Source organism: Cervus elaphus, chromosome 5, assembly GCF_910594005.1.
Source record: "Cervus elaphus chromosome 5, mCerEla1.1, whole genome shotgun sequence".
NCBI classification, from domain to species: Eukaryota; Metazoa; Chordata; class Mammalia; order Artiodactyla; family Cervidae; genus Cervus; species Cervus elaphus.
Window position 1 is genome coordinate 97,696,298 of NC_057819.1, and position 18,815 is coordinate 97,715,112.

The window sequence follows — 18,815 nt, forward strand, 5'->3', positions numbered from 1 at the left end:
CACAGCACAAATCCCAATAGAGCCTTGCTTGAATTTCTCATCTGATCTTCATCAATTTCCATTGACTAAAGAGCCCAAGGACCTGAGTTGGTAAGACCATGAGCCCAGAAAGCAGCCACCTGGCTCACCCACTCCTCAACCAGTAACTTCCTAAGAGCAGAAGGGCCCCTTGGATCCCAGCCTTCCTCTTTATTTTGTTACTGACACAGGTTCTTGGACTCTTTAACTGATGGAAATCAATAAGGAGCCAGACAAGATATTCAGGCAAGGCTTTGCCGGCACTCTGACTTGAACTACAGCAGCAGGGAGTGAAAACCAGCCCCAGTGTCCTTGCTCCTCCTTGAGGGGGCATGCAGGAGCTAGTTCCTTAACTGGGCTAACAGCAGGGGCAGGTCTGTGGGCTGGGTCAGAGGGGTGACTCAGGGGGTCTGCCCAGGCCACTGGGTGGTGCCCCTGTGCAAGGATCACGTTCAGTACCCTGCTTTTGTTCCCAGCACCTCAGAAATGGCGGTTGGTCTGTGGCCTTTTTGTGCATGCAGTTAGTTTTAGCCCCTCATAGTTTCTTTGTATTCTGTTGCTTGGGGAGATGTTCGTCTAGGTGCAAGCATTCCACTAGAGGTTCCCAGGTCGTAGCCTGTCAGCTGATCTGTTTCAGCTGAGCTCCGGCTTAGTTGCCCCTCAGCATGTGGGACTCTTAGTTCCTTGACCAGGGATTGAACCCTTGTCTCCTGCATTGGAAGGCAGATTCTTAACCATTGAACCACCTGGAGGAAGGCGGGGGCAGGAGGAAGAGGCCCAGAGAGATGCCCACAGGTGTCAGTAAGTCTTAAGGGGACTCCTCACCCAGGGCCGCGCCACTCCCCTCTCCTCTCAGTTCCGTATGACCTGAACATGCATCCCGTGGACCAACCAGGGACCTCAGTCAGCAATCACCGTCTCATTTCCCAGGGAAAAGGAATCTTGAGAGTCAGGAGAAATATTCACCTTCTCCTGAGTAAGACGGGCATGGTCTGAACAGGGGAGCCAGCCCAGCTCCTGAACTGAAATAAATTTGAACTAAGATGCCTCGGACCCTTCCCCCAGGCCTGAAGTCCTGTGATGGTAAAAGGAGAGTCTAAGTCACAGAATTTAACCCTTGAACAACCACGGCACCGCCAGCCGCAGCAGAACCAGATCTCAGGCCCTGAGCAGGCCTGGAACCCAGCCGAGAGTTTGGGGTGGGCTGCGTGGAAATTCTGCCGACCTGGAAGGAGAGTTCTGTGCTCCTGTTTCAGGACATGGTTTAATGAGAAACGGTGTAATGAGAATCCTCCGTTCAGCAGACAGCCTCGGGATGGGCGCCCCCTGCCCACTCCCCGTGGTCATCCCCGTCCCGAGGCGGGATGGACTTTCTCATGGGCATACACAGCACCTCGTCGATGTAGATGGTGTTCTCCTTGATCTGGATCTCCTCCTGCAGGGCCAGCTGCCTGCGATTCAGGCCTTTCAGCTCTACTTGAGCTTGGGCTAGTGTTTCCTTCAATCTAGGAGAAGAGGGAGAATGTGAGGGAACAATGTATGGCTCCATGTCACTGCTTCAGGTGCTGGACTCAAACTGATGTGTCTTCTTCCTCTCTCCTCTTTAAGACAGAAATTTCCAATCGGTGGCCCTGGACCAGATTCACAAGGCAGACAAACCTGTGAACTTCCGACATTTAAAACTAGAATTTACCTAAACATCTGGATTTGGACTTTAGAAAAACGTCAACATTGGGTCCGTGCCCTGCATGGTGGCAGTTGGTTGGAGTAGGTTCCTCTAGAAAGGAACCCCTAAACACGATAGATGCAAAGGGCAAAGGTCCTTATGCCCAGCTGGCTTCACCCGTGATGACACTGCCTAGCCCTGCTCACAGTCCAGGTTGTTTTTTTAGTGTCTTCCTTGCTATGCGTGGGCTCTAGAGTGAGAGGGCTTGTAGGCTCTAGAATGCTCAGGCTCAGCAGTTGCGCTGCGTGGGCTTAGCTGCCCTGTAGCATGTGGGATCTCAGCTCCCCGAGCAGGGATCAAACCCTTGTCCCCTGCATTGCAAGGCAGATTCTTAGCCATTGGACCACCAGGGAAGTCCCCACAGTCCAGGTTTAAATGGAGCCCCAGCAGCCCTTTGCCTGAGTGGTTAAGCCGCTTCAGTCGTGTCTGACTCTCTGCGACCCTGTGGACTGTAGTCTGTTAGGCTCCTCTGTCCATGGGATTCTCCGGGCGAGAATACTGGAGTGGGCTGCCGTGCCCTCCTCTCGGAGCTCTTTGCTTACCTTGCGACATTGTGGGTGATCTCACCGACCTCCTTGATCAGCCTGTACTGTGCCACATCTCGACACAGCTCCACGTTAGGCCGGTGTGTCCTGCTCTCCAGGCGGGTGTGAGCCACCTTGGCAGGCCCTTCTTGGTCGAGGATGGCTTTTTCAAGAACCACAATGTTTTTCTCCTGGGAGGCAATCTCTTCCATGACCTTACAAAAAGGGTTAGAGCAGGTGAGGCCCGGCTGTGTTCCTTAAAACTCGACAGCAGACACTCTTAGCGGCTTAGGAAGAGGGGACCCCAGATTATCTACCCACGCAGGCCACCTGAATCGGTCTGATCTCTTTTCCCTAGAGCAGTGACTGCTGGTGGGTAAGGTAACTCACCCAACCTTAGAATCTCAAGGATGGAATGGACACGGATGGCCATTGTTGCCTCATCTCCTTCTCAAACATGTGGATTTCCTGGGGAAGGCCCCCAGCAAAGGCTGGAGGCTGCCCATGTGCCTTGGTGTGTGCACGCTAAGTCGCTTCAGTTGTGTCTGACTCTCTGCAACCCTATGAACTACAGCCCGCCAGGCTCCTCTGTCCATGGGAATCTCCAGGCAAGAATACTGAAGTGGGTTGCTATATCCTCTGCCAGGGGATCTTCCCAACCCAGAGACTGAACTTGTGTCTCTTACACATCCTGTACTTTTGTACCATGAAAGCCGCCTCTGCCTGTTTCTTTACCAATCCACCCACTTAGGACCAGTTCTGCCTGCTGCAGGAGTGAGCAGTTTAATCTGAGTTTTGTTAGTTTCTTTGATGGTAGCTTTGTGCCAACAAAAGATGCCTTCAAGGTACTTGAAGATTAATATTAAATAATTAATATTAATATTTAATACTTGAAGATAATTACAAGATTAATATTTAACTAGTTTAAGATTTTATTTCTTCCTTTTTTTTTTCTTTTTTAACTTTGCATCATGGGAATTTCTAAACATACATGAAAATAGATAGTAAACCGAACCTCACGGACTCATCATCAATTTAAACGATGATCATTCACTGATATATGGCTGCTTTTGAACTATAGCAGCAGAGTTAAGAAGTTGCAACAGACAGTGTACATTATGTTCTCATTGTTTTGTGCTTCTGCCCAGACTGTGAATCCCAGACATGGTAATAACTTGACAGCTTTCCAAATGCTACATATATCACCATACTGCGGCATCTTATTTTATTTTTTATTGTCAGTGCATGCCCATCATGTTAAGACAAGAAAAGTGGGCTTTGTGGGTTGTACTTGTAAGGCAGAGCGAACTGTAGGTTTTGTCCATCTCTTAGAGAGCAAAGCACTGTGTTTCTTATGCAAGGACACTACAACTGTACTGAAATACACTAAACATAGACAGAACCAGACTAAGCATTCACCACAATATTCTCAACACACAGGAGAGCAGTGATCAGAAAAACTGGAAATTTGAAACAGTATCTCATCACTGCAGAATTCCTTCACAAAACGGAAAATGAGGCTTCCATCAAAATAAGATTCGAAGCGGCTCATGTGTTAGCCAAGTAAGGAAAGCCATTCACTTGAGGGTGAGCTAATTAGATCACGTTTGATTGCAGCAGCCGAGAAAGAGTGTCAGGGGAATATAAATTATTTTTAAGACTGTTAGTCTGCAAGGATAGTTGCTCGAAGAGTTACGGACACAAGGAACAACATCTATAGTTAAATAAAAGCACACAAAGCGCATGGATTTGGATGGTTTTCTTCCGCTCTTCGTGAGTTGGCAGGTGTTCTGATCCTGTTCAATGTTGTTTATTGAAGGAGTCAACGTTGAGTTTGAAGTAACTAAAGAATTAGCCTCTATGAATGACTGCATGAAATAATTATAGGTGAGGATATTTTAAAAAAGTTAAGAAAACAAGAACTCAGTACAACCTAAAGTGGAATCTATTAAGTGTTAGAGATGATGATGATGTGGATACATGTTGAGCACAAAAAGGCTTAGCTGAGCATACTCACAGAGCTCGTGGAAATGTGTTTTAAGGACTGTGGCTGGTTATTCATTAGAAAGTGCTTTGCAGAAGAGATGTGGATCTATCATGTGTTATCGAACCAATAACGTCAACAGTGAACCATGACGTTCACTTGGACTAGCTTCCATGGACTTGACTGTCTTCATTTCTGTGAATTTTTGTCAGAAATAGAAGTTGGTTATCCTCACTTGTCATGCTACTCAGCAGTAAAATGGTTTAGCAGTGGTGAAATGTTTTTTGGTTTATTTTAGCTTGGGGCCAAGATTAAAATTTTTCTGAACAAGAACAACCTCTGTTATCAAACATGGAGTGGCTTGGGAAGTTCATTTTTGCTGCACATTTAAAAATATTTCTAAATGAGTCAAGCTAAAATCGCAAGGCAAGACAGCCCTTTCCTACACTGGCTGCGATAAAGTCATTTCAACGACTGACATGATTTGTGTCACAAGTAGAATCAAGTTGCTTTATTTGCTCCTTGTGATGCCAAAAGTTAAAACATGAAGTAAGACCTCCATTCCCCTACACCTTTGCCAAAGAAATATTTTTCCAAGTTCTGGAAATTTTTTTTTTTTTTGGACGTCAAAGCAAGTGCAAAGGAAATTTCCATACTTCAAAATCCACTTAAATGTGCAATTAAGAGCTTCTAACTACTCTTCGACTGGGAGTGATTAATCTGATATGTAATGAAGTACTAAAAGGCAAATAATGTACCAGGAGAACAATTTAACAGGATTCTATAAAGGTCTTCCAAGCAGTGAGCGTGTTCAATTAAAATCACATGCTCATAGGTGGCTATGTCTACTTGGCAGTGCTGGATGCTTTCAAAGATGAAATATACTGCCCTGGTGGTCCAGTGGTTAAGACTTCACCTTCCAAGCCAGGGTGTGTGGGTTCGATCCCTGGTCAGAGAGCTGGGATCCCACGTGACTCACGGCCAAAAATAAAAAACAAAACATAAAACAAAGATGAAATATACAAAAATCTCATTAGAGGTCAGCATTAACAGGTGAACCTCTGCAATAGTTTTGGTAGAAAATACTAACTTTGAACCCCAACAAAGTAAATTGTTTTCTTCCCCCCAAAAGAATCAATCCCCTTTTTCTCACCAGAAGATCTGTAAAAACAACACCTAGTTATAATTATTTATACTTTTAATTTTGGCCAATAAAGAATTTGTGGAAATTTGTTTTCTTATTATATTAATATCTATGTAATATCCTTGATCTTGCGTCTTGGCCTACAGAAACAAAAATATTTACCCTCTGACCCTTTATAGAAAAATGTTGCTGACTCATTAAGGTAACTGAAGCCCTGGGTTAGATTAAACATTCTTGTACTAAATTCTAAGTATAGCTGGAGTTAAAATACATTTCGTTCAATACGGAAATAATCGTGTCACTGAAATAAAAATGGGGGCCACCCTATGCTTTAATTTGAAGGTCGTCTCTTCAGTTTTTCAAGTCTCTTCGTGACCATGGAGGTTTCTGACCAGACGATAAGCGGGTGGAGACTTCTCTCACAGAGCTGGGTCCCTATCTCCAGATGGGGTCAGGGAACCTCACCTGATTTGTTTTAGTCCATCATTCCGGCCTGCCCAGACTGTTCTTTAAAAAGCTAGTTATTACTTTTCATTTTTATTTCATTTTCATTGGACTGTGCCGGATCTTAGTTGCGGCATGCGGGATCTTTAGTTGTGGCACATGAACTCTTAATTGAGGCAGCATCTAGTTCATTGACCAGGGATGGAACCCGGGCCCTCTGCATTGGGAGTGCAGAGTCTTAGCCACTGGACCACCAGGGAAGTCCCAGGTGCTCACTTTAGATGTGGCTTCCAAGGCCTCAGCCCCACAGCCCCCAGCTCCTGCAAGGATCTCCTCTGGTAGGATGGGGCTTCTCACAGGCCTCTGCAAAGACTGGCCTCTTGCCTTTTTTATTACAGCGGATCCTTCCAACCTCTGCCTTCCTATCTCAGATCCATCTTTTGAGGCCTGGACTAAGTTCTTACTACACCAGGAAGCCTCTTGACTATATTTGGCTATGTTTATCATTGTTACTATTATGGTTGTTGTTGTTACTATTATTAGTAGCAGCAGCCAATTAAAAAAAAAAAAACATTTATTTTTATTTAGTTTGCTGCACCAGGTCTTAGTTGTTGCATGTGGGATCTGGTTTCCTTGACCAGGGATTGAACCTGCATTCCCTACTTTGGGAGCACAGAGTCTTAGCCACTGGACCACCACAGAAGTCCCAGCAGTGTAAAGAACCTGCCTGCCAGTGCAGGTGACATTAGAGATGCGGGTTGATCCTTGGGTCGGGAAGACCCCCAGAAGAGGGCATGGCAACCCACTCCAGTATTCTTGCCTGGAGAATCCCATGGACAGGGGAGCCTGGTAGGCTACAGTCCATGGGGTTGCAAAGAGTCAGACACGACTGAGCAACTTACACACGCGTGTGCACACACACACGTGCGTGCACGCGCATGCAATTTCAGAGTCATAAAGAATGTCTAAGAGCATACAGTGCATCTCCATGCTCCACAAAGGAGGAACTCAGGCCTGAAGCAGGGAGACAGCCTGTTCTTTGCAGCAATAAGTGACAAAGGAGGCCCAGAGCAGCTCCAAGGCCTCCCCAGTCCTCCAACGTCCAAAGCCTGCTGCCGAGATGGAGAGAGGTGAATGATATTTACTCCTTAGCACCCAGGAATACCAGACCACCTGACCTGCCTCTTGAGAAATTTGTATGCAGGTCAGGAAGCAACAGTTAGAACTGGACATGGAATAACAGACTGGTTCCAAATAGGAAAAGGAGTATGTCAAGGCTGTATATTGTCACCCTGCTTATTTAACTTCTATGCAGAGTACATCATGAGAAACGCTGGGCTGGAGGAAGCACAAGCTGGAATCAAGATTGCCAGGAGAAATATCAATAACCTCAGATATGCAGATGACACCACCCTTATGGCAGAAAGCAAAGAAGAACTAAAGAGCCTCTTGATGAAAGTAAAAGAGAGTGAAAAAGTTGGCTTAAAGCTCAACATTCAGAAAACTAAGATCATGGCATCCAGTCCCATCACTTCATGGCAAATAGATGGGGAAACAGTGGAAACAGTGGCTGACTTTATTTTTCTGGGCTCCAAAATCACTGCAGATGGTGATTGCAGCCATGAAATTAAAAGACGCTTACTCCTTGGAAGGAAAGTTATGACCAACCTAGAGAGCATATTAAAAAGCAGAGATATTACTTTGTCAACAAAGGTCCGTCTAGTCAAGGCTATGGTTTTTCCAGTAGTCATGTATGGATGTGAGAGTTGGACTGTAAAGAAAGTTGAGCACAGAATAATTGATGCTTTTGAACTGTGGTATTGGAGAAGACTCTTGAGGGTCCCTTGGACTGCAAGGAGATCCAACCAGTCCATCCTAAAGGAGATCAGTCCTGGGTGTTCATTGGAAAGACTGATATTGAAGCTGAAACTCCAATACTTTGGCCACCTGATGCAAAGAGCTGACTCATTTGAAAAGACCCTGATGCTGGGAAAGATTGAGGGCAGGAGGAAAAGAGGACGACAAATGAGGAGATGGTTGGATGGCATTATTGACTCGATGGACATGGGTTTGAGTGGACTCCTGGAGTTGGTGATGGACAGGGAGGCCTGGTGTGCTGCAGTTCATGGGGTCGCAAAGAGTCGGACATGACTGAGTGACTGAACTGAACTGAACTGAACGCAGGATCACAAGCCCTAAAGGCCATTCTAGGTTTCTAGAGTGAAACCTTCTGAATGAGTTCGTCCATAGTCCCTCCAGGAAGCTCACCTTGTCCAGATGAAGAGCCAGTTTGTCCCTGGCATCCTTGGTCTCCTTCAGCCCATTCTTGAAGGCGGTGTCCACCACATCACACTGCCTGCGCAGGTCATTGGCGGTCTGGGACAGGATTCGGTCCACCAGGGCCTTCAGCGTCAGGGAGTTGTTCCTCTGCTTGTCAGCCTTTTCCACGTTGGTGTTGGAGAAGTCTAGCCAGTCTTCCAGACTCACGGAGCTGAAATGGGACCCACATACTCATTCATAGCATATCTGGACTTGGCGTGGGGGTGTGAGGAGGAGGACAAGGGACTGGAAACCAGTGGGAAGTTAGGCCTCTCTCCACCACTGGAAGCACCTGGAACATTTCCCATCTCTAGACAGAGTGAATACTGGTCTGTCAGTGGCAATAACTGCCACTCTAGGGAAATCTACTTACTCTCTGCCAGGCACTGGGCTGGCACTTTACAGATACTCTCTCATTTAATCCTCATGCTGGCCTAGTGAGGTGGCTTTCATGCCCCCATTTGAAAGATGTGGAAAACAGAGGCTCATAAAGATGGAGTAACCTGGTCAACATCACACAGGTAGGGACAATGTAAGTATCAAAATAAATTACAGTAGTCACAAATTATAATGCGAGTATGTGTTCAGTTGCTAAATTGTGTCTAACTCTTTGTGACCCCGTGGACTGTAGCCTGCCAGGCTCCTCAGTCCATGTGGTTTTTCCCAGGCAGGAATACCGGAGTGGCTTGCCATTTCTTTCTCCAGGGGACCTTCCCAGACCAGGGATCGAACCCATTATCCTGCATTAGTAGGCAGATGCTTTACCACTGAGCTACCTGGGAAGCCCACAGATTATAATACACTGAAAAAAATAGGATAATCATGAGTGTATACCGAAATGCTATAAATAAAAGAATTGCTAGTTTGACAAGGAACTGCTTTATATAGCACTGAGGAGTCTCAAAATAATATTGATTGGCAGATTCAACATTATGGAATGCTGTATATTTTGTCATATACTATATATATACTACATATATGACAAAACATACAACATTCAAAATATAAGTATATGATGCTATTTAATAAATGCAGAAGCAGGCAGAACAAACCTATCAGAAGCTGGGAATGTGGTTCTTTTTGGGGGAGGGAAGAGGGGGCATTGCTCAAGAGGGGGCAGGGTGGAGGTTTTGATGTTGGTGGTAACGTTTTATTTCTTGGCCTGGTTGGTGGTTACGTGGAGACTGTTTGCCACCTGGGATGGTCCCTGATGACCTCCTATGTCTCCTGGTGTTCACACCTTTGCACAGAGACTTCCCCTTGAGTTGTGTGATGAACTCATTGACTCATTTCTCACGAATAGACGTGATGAGAGGTTATGTCTGAGATGAGGTTGAAAGAAGGGAGACTATGGCTTCTCTCTTGGATGCCTTCTCTCTTTCGCTTCCTCTTAGATCAGCTGCCATGTCGAGCCTTCAGATGAGACCGCAGTCCCAGTTGACAGGTTGACTACAACCTGAAGAGAGGTAAGCCAGAGGCGCCCAGCTGAGTGATGCCTGGGCTCCTGACCCACAGAAGCTGGGAGATAACACATTTGTTGTTTTACAGCTGCTAAGTTTGGGGGTAACTTGGTAAGAGCAAAAGATAACTAAAATGATGATAATTCATTAAACCATTGATTATTATTTGTGCAATTTTCTTTCTTTTCTATTTTTTTGTTTGTTTGTTTGTTTGTTTTTTTGGCTTGTGGGATCTTAGTTCCCAAAAGAGAGGTTGAACCTGGGTCCTGGTAGTGAAAGCACTGCCCCAATCACTGGACCAGGAAATTCTTATGCAGTTTTCTGTATGTATGATTTACTTCAAAAAAGGAATTCCTGTGCAGTTTTCTGTATGTATATTTTACTTTAAAAAGAATGTTTTAAAAATTAGAATGAGTTAGGTCTGTGATGTAATATTACTTGAAAAATGTAAATCAGATGTTATAGAAAAGGTAAAGAGTATAATCTCATTTTTGCAACAAAACGATTTGTGTATGTGAGTGTATGTTTTGTATGAACATACAGGAAACACTGGCTATCTCAGGGAAACTATTAACTTGCTCTTTATACGTTTTCAAATTCTTCTACTTGTTAAAAATGCAAATAGGTAAATGAATAAATTTGAGAGGTTTTAAGATTTTATTTCAGGGACTTCCCTGGTAGTCCAGTGATTAAGACTCCATGTTTCCACTGCAGGGGGCACAAGTTCCAGCCCTGGTCGGGGAACTAAAATCCTGCACCCCACAAAGTACAGCCAAAAAAAATTTTTTAACATCAGACTTTCTTAAAGTGGGGCCTAGCCTGGAGGACTGAGGCACCCCTGGGCCCTGTAGGGTAGTCACTCTCAGCGCCTGCCTTTGCCTGAAACCTGCCTCTTCCCAGCTCCCAGCCTAAGATCAAGATGATATCCTAGGTCCTGCTGGCCCCTCCAAGAAGCACTGGGACATCACACAGTGGGGAGGACAGTGTGGCCAGGCCAGCAGGGACTCACTCACTTTGGTTCAACCCTCACGACGTTCTCAGAATACTTGATGTTTGGTGAGTTGTTGTTGAGTGAGAAGCAGATATCATCAATGGTTATGGCTGTAAACTTGTCCCTCAAATCCTTTTCAAGATTGTACTTGGCAGAGCGGTTCAGCCTGAAGGGAGAAGGTAAATTGGGTTTCTTCCTCTGGAATGCCCAAGTGGCACCTATGTCAGGTTCTTGGGAGACCCTGGAAATTGAAGCTAGTCTAGTGCAACATGGCGGCACTTCCTCCCACCCTCTCATCCACTCAACACACACACACACACACACACACACACACACACACACACACGTGCGCACACCATTAATGCCTGGTGACCAATTAACATATCCAGGACTTTGAAATCCTCCTTTCAACTGTGACCTTTTCTGATGTCACTGTGGCATCCTGTTTGTGAGAGGTGAGCCTGGGCAGGAAATGGCTCCAGGGTCCTCCAGTTTCTAATTGGGATGAAATTCTGCAGCATCCCAGCCCATTACCAGAGAGCGACTGTCAGGCATGAAAGGTGGTCCAGGTCTCATTCTGAGTGTTCCCTGGCCACCTTGGGGGCATGGAGAGTGCTTGTAGGATATTAAACTCCATTCTTCCTGTTCCAGGGAGCATGGTCTTGCTGGGCACAGCTTTTCCTAGATACGCCGAGTGGAGATGCAGGGGCAGTACCTGATTTGCTCGGATGTCTCCTCCAGGGTGCGGGTCAGGAGGGTTATTACTCCCCGGATGATCTCATGTTCCTTGATCAGCTCCTGTTCCACCTCATCATGGACCAGGTCAATGCCAACCCGCTTCTCCCTGGCCAGGAGAAAAATGGATGGTCATCCCATGCGTGGAGGGAGACAACTCAAAACTTGCTGACTTTTAAAACTATCAAGACAGCTGCACCCAATCCATCTGGATGATGTGACGGGGGATGTACATTGAAAGTGAAAGTGTTAGTCACTTAGACTTGTCTAACTGTTTGTGACCCCATAGACTGTAGCCCACCAGACTCCTCTGTTCATGGGATTTCCCAGGTAAGCATACTGGAACGGATAGCCATTCCCTTCTCCAGGGGAACCTACCCAACTCAGGGATTGAACCTGGTTTCCTGCATTGCAGGCAGATTCTTTACCATCTGAGCCACTGGGATATACATTAGTTGGTGTCTATTTGACTTCAAAATATCCAAAACACAAAGAAGAAAAATGAATCAGTGATTGGTCACTTGGTCTGAAAAATGCCCGCTGGACATTTTTGCCTCAATTTTGCCATCAATTCAGAAGGCTTTTCCTGCTTACTTATTTATTGGAAAGACTGTCTTTTGACTTAGAATTTTAAAGACATATGTTTTCTTCCTTGAGCCCAGTCTTGTTTTTTAACAAGGGTTGAATTGAAAAAGATGCTTTATAATAATAGTAATAATAATAATGTCAAAATCAATAATACTCCACCACTGAGCACTTACCACGAGACACGCACTGTACTGAGCTTTTCATGTGAAAATTCATTCTCATATAACCTTTCAATTACAGGTGAGGAAACTGAGTTTCAGAGAGGTTACAGATCCTGTGTCACAGAATTGGGCATTACACATGCTTTTAACCACTTCCTCCCAAAATTGATCAGTCACTATCTGATAGTTTGTTCTTTTCCACCTGCCTGATAGTGCTTACGAGGAAGGCTCCATCACTCACCAGCTGTGTGGGCTCAGGCACATTGTATAATTTATCTGTTCCTTGGTTTCTTCTTCTGTGAAACGGGTATAACTATCAGTACTTCCTAGGGTTGTGGCAAGGAGTCAAAAAGAGATATGAAAGCAGGCAGCATGGGACCTGGCACCGGGTCCCTTAGCAACATCCCCTTAGCAACATCTACATCCTAATCACCCTTAGGTGTGGACTTGAGCCAACTGGATGTTGGCTTCTTTGATCACCTGCTACTTTCCTTTGCTTTACTAGCTCTCTAAATCTGGCCAAGTTGCTGCCTGGTTGCTGCAGAGGGTCCTGGTGAAGCTCACTGAGGCAACAGGACTTTCTGAGGAGGAGGAACAGAGTGGACAGTGCCACAGTGCAAGCAGCTCAACACCCCAAGTGCATCCCACTGTTGCGGATGAGATGCAGAACTGGATGGAGAGCTCACTGGGGGCCCAACCATGATGAGCCTTGTTTTTGAAGCTAAGAAGTTTGAACTTGAACTTGACGGTGTTAGGGCATAGGGTGGTAATGAAGGGATTTTAAAGCCGGGGAGTGACCTGGAAAGATCTGCATTGGGGAAAGTTCACATAATAGCCAGTGTAGACGATGCACTCGATTGGAGGGGGCTATGCTGGCAACAACAAGACTTGTTAGGGTGCTCCAGAAGATTTATGGGGATCAGGTTTGTGAACCAGAATCACCCCAAAGCAGAGAGGAGCATCCTGCTCATAGTACTTACATGAGGGAAATTATAGTAAAAAGGTACATTAGCACAGTGTTCTCTGGATTATGAAGTGCTTCCATGTGCTCTGTGTATGGGAGCAGGCAGGCTTGTCCTCTAGCAATTGTATCTGCTTTGTCTGCCCAAAATAAGAACCACCATTTCCCAGTTTCTATTGGTGTGGCCATGTGACTAAGCTCTGGTCAATGAGACACAAGTAGAAATGGTGAATGCGAAACCCTAATTATTCCTACTTGTTGGAATGTAGATATAATGGCTGGCACTCTAGTTGCCAATTTGAATCATGAGGTAACCTTGGGAGTGAAAACCAAACACAGAGAGCAGCAAGATAGTGGAGCAACAAGATTAAAAAGGCCTGGAAGCCTGACACTGTGGCATACTATGCCAACCCTGAACTAGCTCCAGATTCCTTAAATGTGAGAGGAAATAGTTCAATGTTATTTTGCCCCTTTCTGATTATCCACAGCCAAACCTAGTCCTAACTTATATTGAAGTTAGTTAAAAGCAGAGTTTAGACATGAACCAAGTCCAGGGCTCCTTCTGCTGCCCAGCACCATGAGTATGCTGAGATAATTTCAGGCTCTAAAAGAACAAACACATGCTTATTTGTTTCATTCTAACCCACCACCAAGCACAGTCGGTTTTTACTACTCAGCATCTCATTTCCCAAAAGATTCATTAGAGGAACCATCCCTCCTACCTGTATTCCAAGCATTTCTCTGTGATGCGCAAGGGCTCCTTAAAGCTCTCGAGGGCTTTCTCCAGTCTGGTCTGATAGAGGAGTAGGTCTTCAGTCGCATACACCAGCTGCTCAAGTTTGTCATCTAACTCCTTCTTCCAGAACCTGACTTCCTCAAGTCTCTGTTCTGAAGCACACAGAGAAGTCACTACAGGATGAATCTATTCCCAGTGCAGTCAACTCTTAGATCAGAAACTTGAAGACTATTGTGAAACTCCTGAGATACTTTCTTTCCTTCTCAGAATGGTGCTACTTGGGGTATCTATACATCTTTGTGTTTATTAGAATGGAAGGAAGGAAGAAAGGGAGGGAAGGAGGAAGGAAGGGAAAAGAACATATTTCTTCTTATATTCAACATCAAAGTAATCCAAAGATCATTCTACACTCATTGACTCCAATTTCTCAAGGTGCCCTGTTTGAAATAATTTTTAATTTTGTCAAAGACACAGAAGTATATTGTTTGAAAAGTCCCTGGGTGCCACTTTGAAATTGTGTTCGTAGGAATGGGATTGTCAAGAGAGCATTACTCTTTCTTTAAGATTTAGCTTAGGACTTCCCTGCTGGTCCAGCGGTAAAGAATCTGCCTGCCAATGCAGGGGACGTGAGTTCAATCCCTGGTCTGGGAAGATTCCATATGCTTTGGAGCAACTAAGCCATGCGCCACAACTACTGAGCCTGCACTCCAGAACCCAGGCTCCACAAGAGAAGCCATCACAATGAGAAGTCTGCACATCACAACAAAGAGTTGCCCCCACTCACCGCAACTAGAGAAAGCTGGAGCACAGCAATGAAGACCCAGCACAGCCAAAAATAAAAATTAATCAATGTTAAAAAAAAGACTCAGCACAAATATTCTAGGATGTCTTTTCCAACTCTCCAGTGTCTACTCCACCTCCACTTCTGTGCCCCTTCCCGCAGCACCTATCTAGTTATATTCTGACTAACAATTTTTGTTTCTTTCTCCTCCTCAATGTGAGAGCCCCTTAAAAACAGGGGCTCTGATATCCCTGTGATATCCACAGTGCTTAGTCCATGGATGCTCTTAGATGCTCAACAGATATATATATCAATAAAAGAATGACAGATGGATGACTGCAAATCAGACTGGGTTACCATGTCTCTTGTTGTTGTTCAGTCAGTCAGTAGGGTCTGACTCTTTGCGATCCCATGGACTGCAGCACGCCAGGCTCCCCTGTCCTTCCCATCTCCTGGAGCTTGCTCAAACTCATGTCCATTGAGTCAGTGATGCCATCCAACCATCTCGTCCTCTGTCATACCCTTTTCCTCCTGCCTTCAATCTTTCCCAGCATCAGGGTCTTTTCTAATGAGTCAGCTCTTCTCATCAGCTGGCCAAAATACTAGAGCTTCAGCTTCAGCATCGGTCCTTCCAGTGAATACTCATGGTTGATTTCTTTAGGGATTGACTGGTTTGATTTCCTTGCAGTCCAAGGGACTCTCAAGAAGTTGCACAGTCCAAGGCACAGTCCAAGAGACTCTCTCTTTCTTCTCCAACACCACAGTTCAAAAGCATCAAAAGCATGTCTCTTAGGGCAATGAACTTAAAAGACAGAACCTGGAGAATACATGTTTCTCTCTAGTATTTTAAGATAATACACTGCCACTCCTGAATAAGAAATGCCTGACAATACAGTATCATTCAAACATGTTTACAAACAGAGCAAGTGTGTTGTTATCTTACCTAGTTTCTTATTCACGTCGCTTTGAGATTTTCTTGTGGTCTTTTCAATTTCATCCACAAGTCTCTGGCTTTCTGCTACCAGGCGTTCAGACCGGGACCTTTGGGCTTCGGCTCTGTGGTACTGGTTTTTGTTGGCAATTTGCCACTCTGCGCGCAAGAACTTGGGTGGCTGTTGTAGTAGTTTGGCCATTTGAAGTTTCCAACGTCCTGCTCAAAAGCAGATTTTTTTGTTTTTAGATTCACTGAAAGCAAGTGGTCTTGTTTTTAAAGTCAGTTCTTATTAAAGTGTGACATTCGTACTAAAGAGTGCACACACCATAATCTGCACACAAAATGAAAAACTCAGTATATCCAGCACCCAAATCAAGAAATAAACATTACCAGCACCTCATGCCTTGTTCTGGCCACTATTCTTCGCCCCAGCCCCACACAGTAACCACTATTCCATTTTTTCCACTATTCCAATTTTTAACACTATACATTAATTTTGATATTTTTGAACTTAATATAGAATCCCTAAGTACTCTTTTTTCCTATACACTCTTTTATCTGACTTCTTAACAAACAGCATTATGTTTGTAAGATTTATCGGGACTGTTCATATAGTTGTAGTTTGTTCATTCTCATTGCTGTGTAGTATACCTTTATATCACAATGTCTCTCTCTCTTTTTTTACTGTTTATGGATATTTGAGTTTTCAGTTTGGGGTTATTATAAGAATGCTGTGAATATTCACATTTAGAGAGAATATGTCTTTTGGTGAACACATGCATGCATTTTTAGAATTCATTTGAATTGCTAGGTCATAGGGCAGTGTTGTTTTAGTAGATATTGCCTAACAGATGAATCCAGGTGTGTTTTCTAAAAACAAAAAAAGCAAATGTAACATCTGTAAACTGACAACTGGGTACTAAGCCTATTCAGCAGATAACAGAACCAAAAGTTTCCCAGGACAAAAAACAGGAGAGAACAAGAAGAGGAACCCATGAAGAGGTAGCAGGCAGAGGCCAGCAGCAACAGAAAGACGAACATGTCTCCTCCTCCTCTACACACATCAGGGCTTCCCTGATGGCTCAGATGATAAAGAATCCACCTGCAATGCAGGAGCCCTTGGTTCGATTCCTGGGTTGGGAAGATCCCCTGGAGAAGGGAATGGCAACCCACTCCAGTATTCTTGCCTGGAGAATCCCATGGATAGAGGAGCCTGGCAGGCTACAGTCCATGGGGTCGCAAAGAGTCAGACACGCCTGAGTGACTAACACATGCACACATACATCTGCATACAGCTCTGAGTGTGAGACCTGTCTTCCTCAGGGTGGAAATTTGCCCCCACCCACGTGCATGTGTGCTAAAGTGCAACTCTATGGACTGTAGCCCACCAGGCTCCTCTATCCATGGGATTCTCCAGGCAAGAATACTGGAATGGGTTGCATGCTGTCCTCTAGGGGATCTTCCCAACCCAGGGATTGAACCCTCCATCTTATGTCTTCTCCATTGGCAGGTGGGTTCTTCACCATTAGTGCCACCTGGGAAGCCCCATCCTCACCCAAAACATATGAATGCCTGCGCTTAAAGGCTTCTGAATCTCTGAAGGTTGGAACTGAAGTCAGATCTTGACCAGGCTGAGTCTCAGGCCTCGGCCCCCTCTGACAACATGGGGTCCCCTAATCCAGTCCATCCAATGGCCTCTGCCAATTTTGTCTGAGTGTGGGGCTCAACATTTAACCCCAGATTTCTGGATAAGTCTGAGTAGCCCCCAGAGAAATAGAAATTAAGGCTAAATGAGATCGAAATTAAACCTAAATTTTGGCTGATTCCAATGGGCACAAGGCATTGGATAGGTCTGTGGACTGCAGTTAAGAGTTGGTGGGGTGGGGCCGAGGCTTACTTACCTCAGCGCCTCAAAGAACTACTTCACCACTTGGGGATGGGAGCCTCCTTACTCCAGCGGGAGCTCTGGGCCTCTGCAGAAATGGGACGTAAACAGCGCAGGCTCTATGGCAACCGGCAACGCGTTACCAGGGCAAAGGGGGGTGGGGTCTGCTGCGAAGCTGCGTTTTCTCCGGAAGGCTTTGCGCAGGCGCAAGTGTTGTCTTTTCGCTTGCGCAAGGGACTAGGCGAAGTGGCCTGGGAGGGTTGAGGTTGGAAACGTATGTCAATCTACCGCGAAGATGCGGGACACCAAGCTGGGATTCAGGAGGCCTGCGACTGGTCCTGCTGCGGGCTGGGCCGCCTCGGGCTGCACAGCGCTCACTGGGTCTCGGACTCCCCAGATGTACCGCGAAATTGGGCTGGACGATGCCTCCAGGCCCTCGCAGCCGCAGGCCGGCCTGGGGCCACTTAAACCGCAAACCCGACGCTGCATGGAGTTAGGGGGGAGAGATTCCTGGGGTTGCCGCGGCCGCGCGGGTCGGGAGTGGGGGTTAGGAGGAGGGATAAGGAGCACCCCGGGCCGGTCCCTCGGCCTCCAGGCGGTGGCGGTGGCCAGACCGAGGGCTTGGAGTCAGGAGTGGTTTCTCTATCTAGAAATGAGTGCCTTGGAACCCCCAAACTAGAGTACAGCGTTCGGAATATGTTCTTTATGATTGTAGTGCTGGTAAAGCACCCCAAGGGTTGGAGGGGGGGTGGTTAAAAAAAAACCCCTGAGACCCTCAAGGCAGAACTGATCCTAGTAGTTGAGGCCAGCCAGCTGAACTCTTGCTCTGCTGGTTCTGCCCTCTGAAAGGCCTAAATTCGGATGCTGTTGCCCCTGTCGATGTATTAACAAAAATAGAGGAAGAAGAAAAAAAGAGCTCTCCAACTATTTATTCTGGAGTTTAAGTAAAATATTTTCAAAAGAAAAACCTTGTTTTGCACCCACACAGGCCAGCAAAGGAATGCGTCCAATAGAGAAAGTATGGAACAGCTTATTACCAATACTTACTCAGTGTGTATCTGGCATCAGTATCTGAGTAGGGAGGAGAATATATGGGTAGGGAAAAGAATATAAAGCAGATATGCAGCTCAAGGCTTAGAATTTGCTAAATTAAGAAGTGTACAATCAAAGCTTATCTTCAAACTAGGAATACTCAGGCAAAGCACACTGAAGTTTTAAGTGATTTTGAGATTTTCGTTAGTTGGAATAAAACCATGTTTCCCAAATACAATGAGTTTCCTCTGGAGTTGGCGTAGCTATTACTGCAACCAGCCTCTTCTCGTGTGGGAGGCCTGAATGGGCAGCTCTGGGTGCAGGTATGGGGAGGAGGCCTTTGGCAAACCACCCCAGGTCACTGTGTCCATTGGGAGATGGAAAATACAGGG

At 45.6% G+C, this 18,815-nt stretch overlaps 1 protein-coding gene across 2 annotated transcripts; it reads right to left on the reverse strand.

The window, feature by feature from the left end:
* Positions 1-1,263: 1,263 nt before the first annotated feature.
* On the reverse strand, positions 1,264-17,783 carry TEKT1 (tektin 1). 2 transcript variants are annotated; one of them, XM_043903463.1, is made up of 8 exons: positions 17,408-17,783; positions 15,516-15,722; positions 13,778-13,943; positions 11,326-11,454; positions 10,633-10,776; positions 8,109-8,331; positions 2,287-2,483; positions 1,264-1,523 (listed from the first exon to the last, which is right to left on the reverse strand). In XM_043903463.1, exons 2-8 carry the CDS (start codon positions 15,703-15,705, stop codon positions 1,316-1,318), a joined length of 1,257 nt encoding a protein of 418 aa, XP_043759398.1. In that variant the 5' UTR covers positions 15,706-15,722; positions 17,408-17,783; the 3' UTR covers positions 1,264-1,315. The 2 variants fall into 2 exon arrangements, with proteins under 2 accessions (XP_043759398.1, XP_043759399.1); XM_043903464.1 differs by lacking the exon at positions 10,633-10,776.
* Positions 17,784-18,815: the final 1,032 nt, after the last annotated feature.

Bases quoted from the DNA above. Each gene is read 5' to 3' on its own strand.
- TEKT1 (XM_043903463.1), bottom strand. From the start codon at position 15,705: ATGGCCAAACTACTACAACAGCCACCCAAGTTCTTGCGCGCAGAGTGG. The intron at 10,777-11,325 runs GTACTGCCCCTG...TTCTCCCTTCAG, and splicing joins GAGACATCCGAGCAAATCAG to GCTGAACCGCTCTGCCAAGT. The intron at 1,524-2,286 runs GTAAGCAAAGAG...CTCTTCTCCTAG, and splicing joins ATCACCCACAATGTCGCAAG to ATTGAAGGAAACACTAGCCC.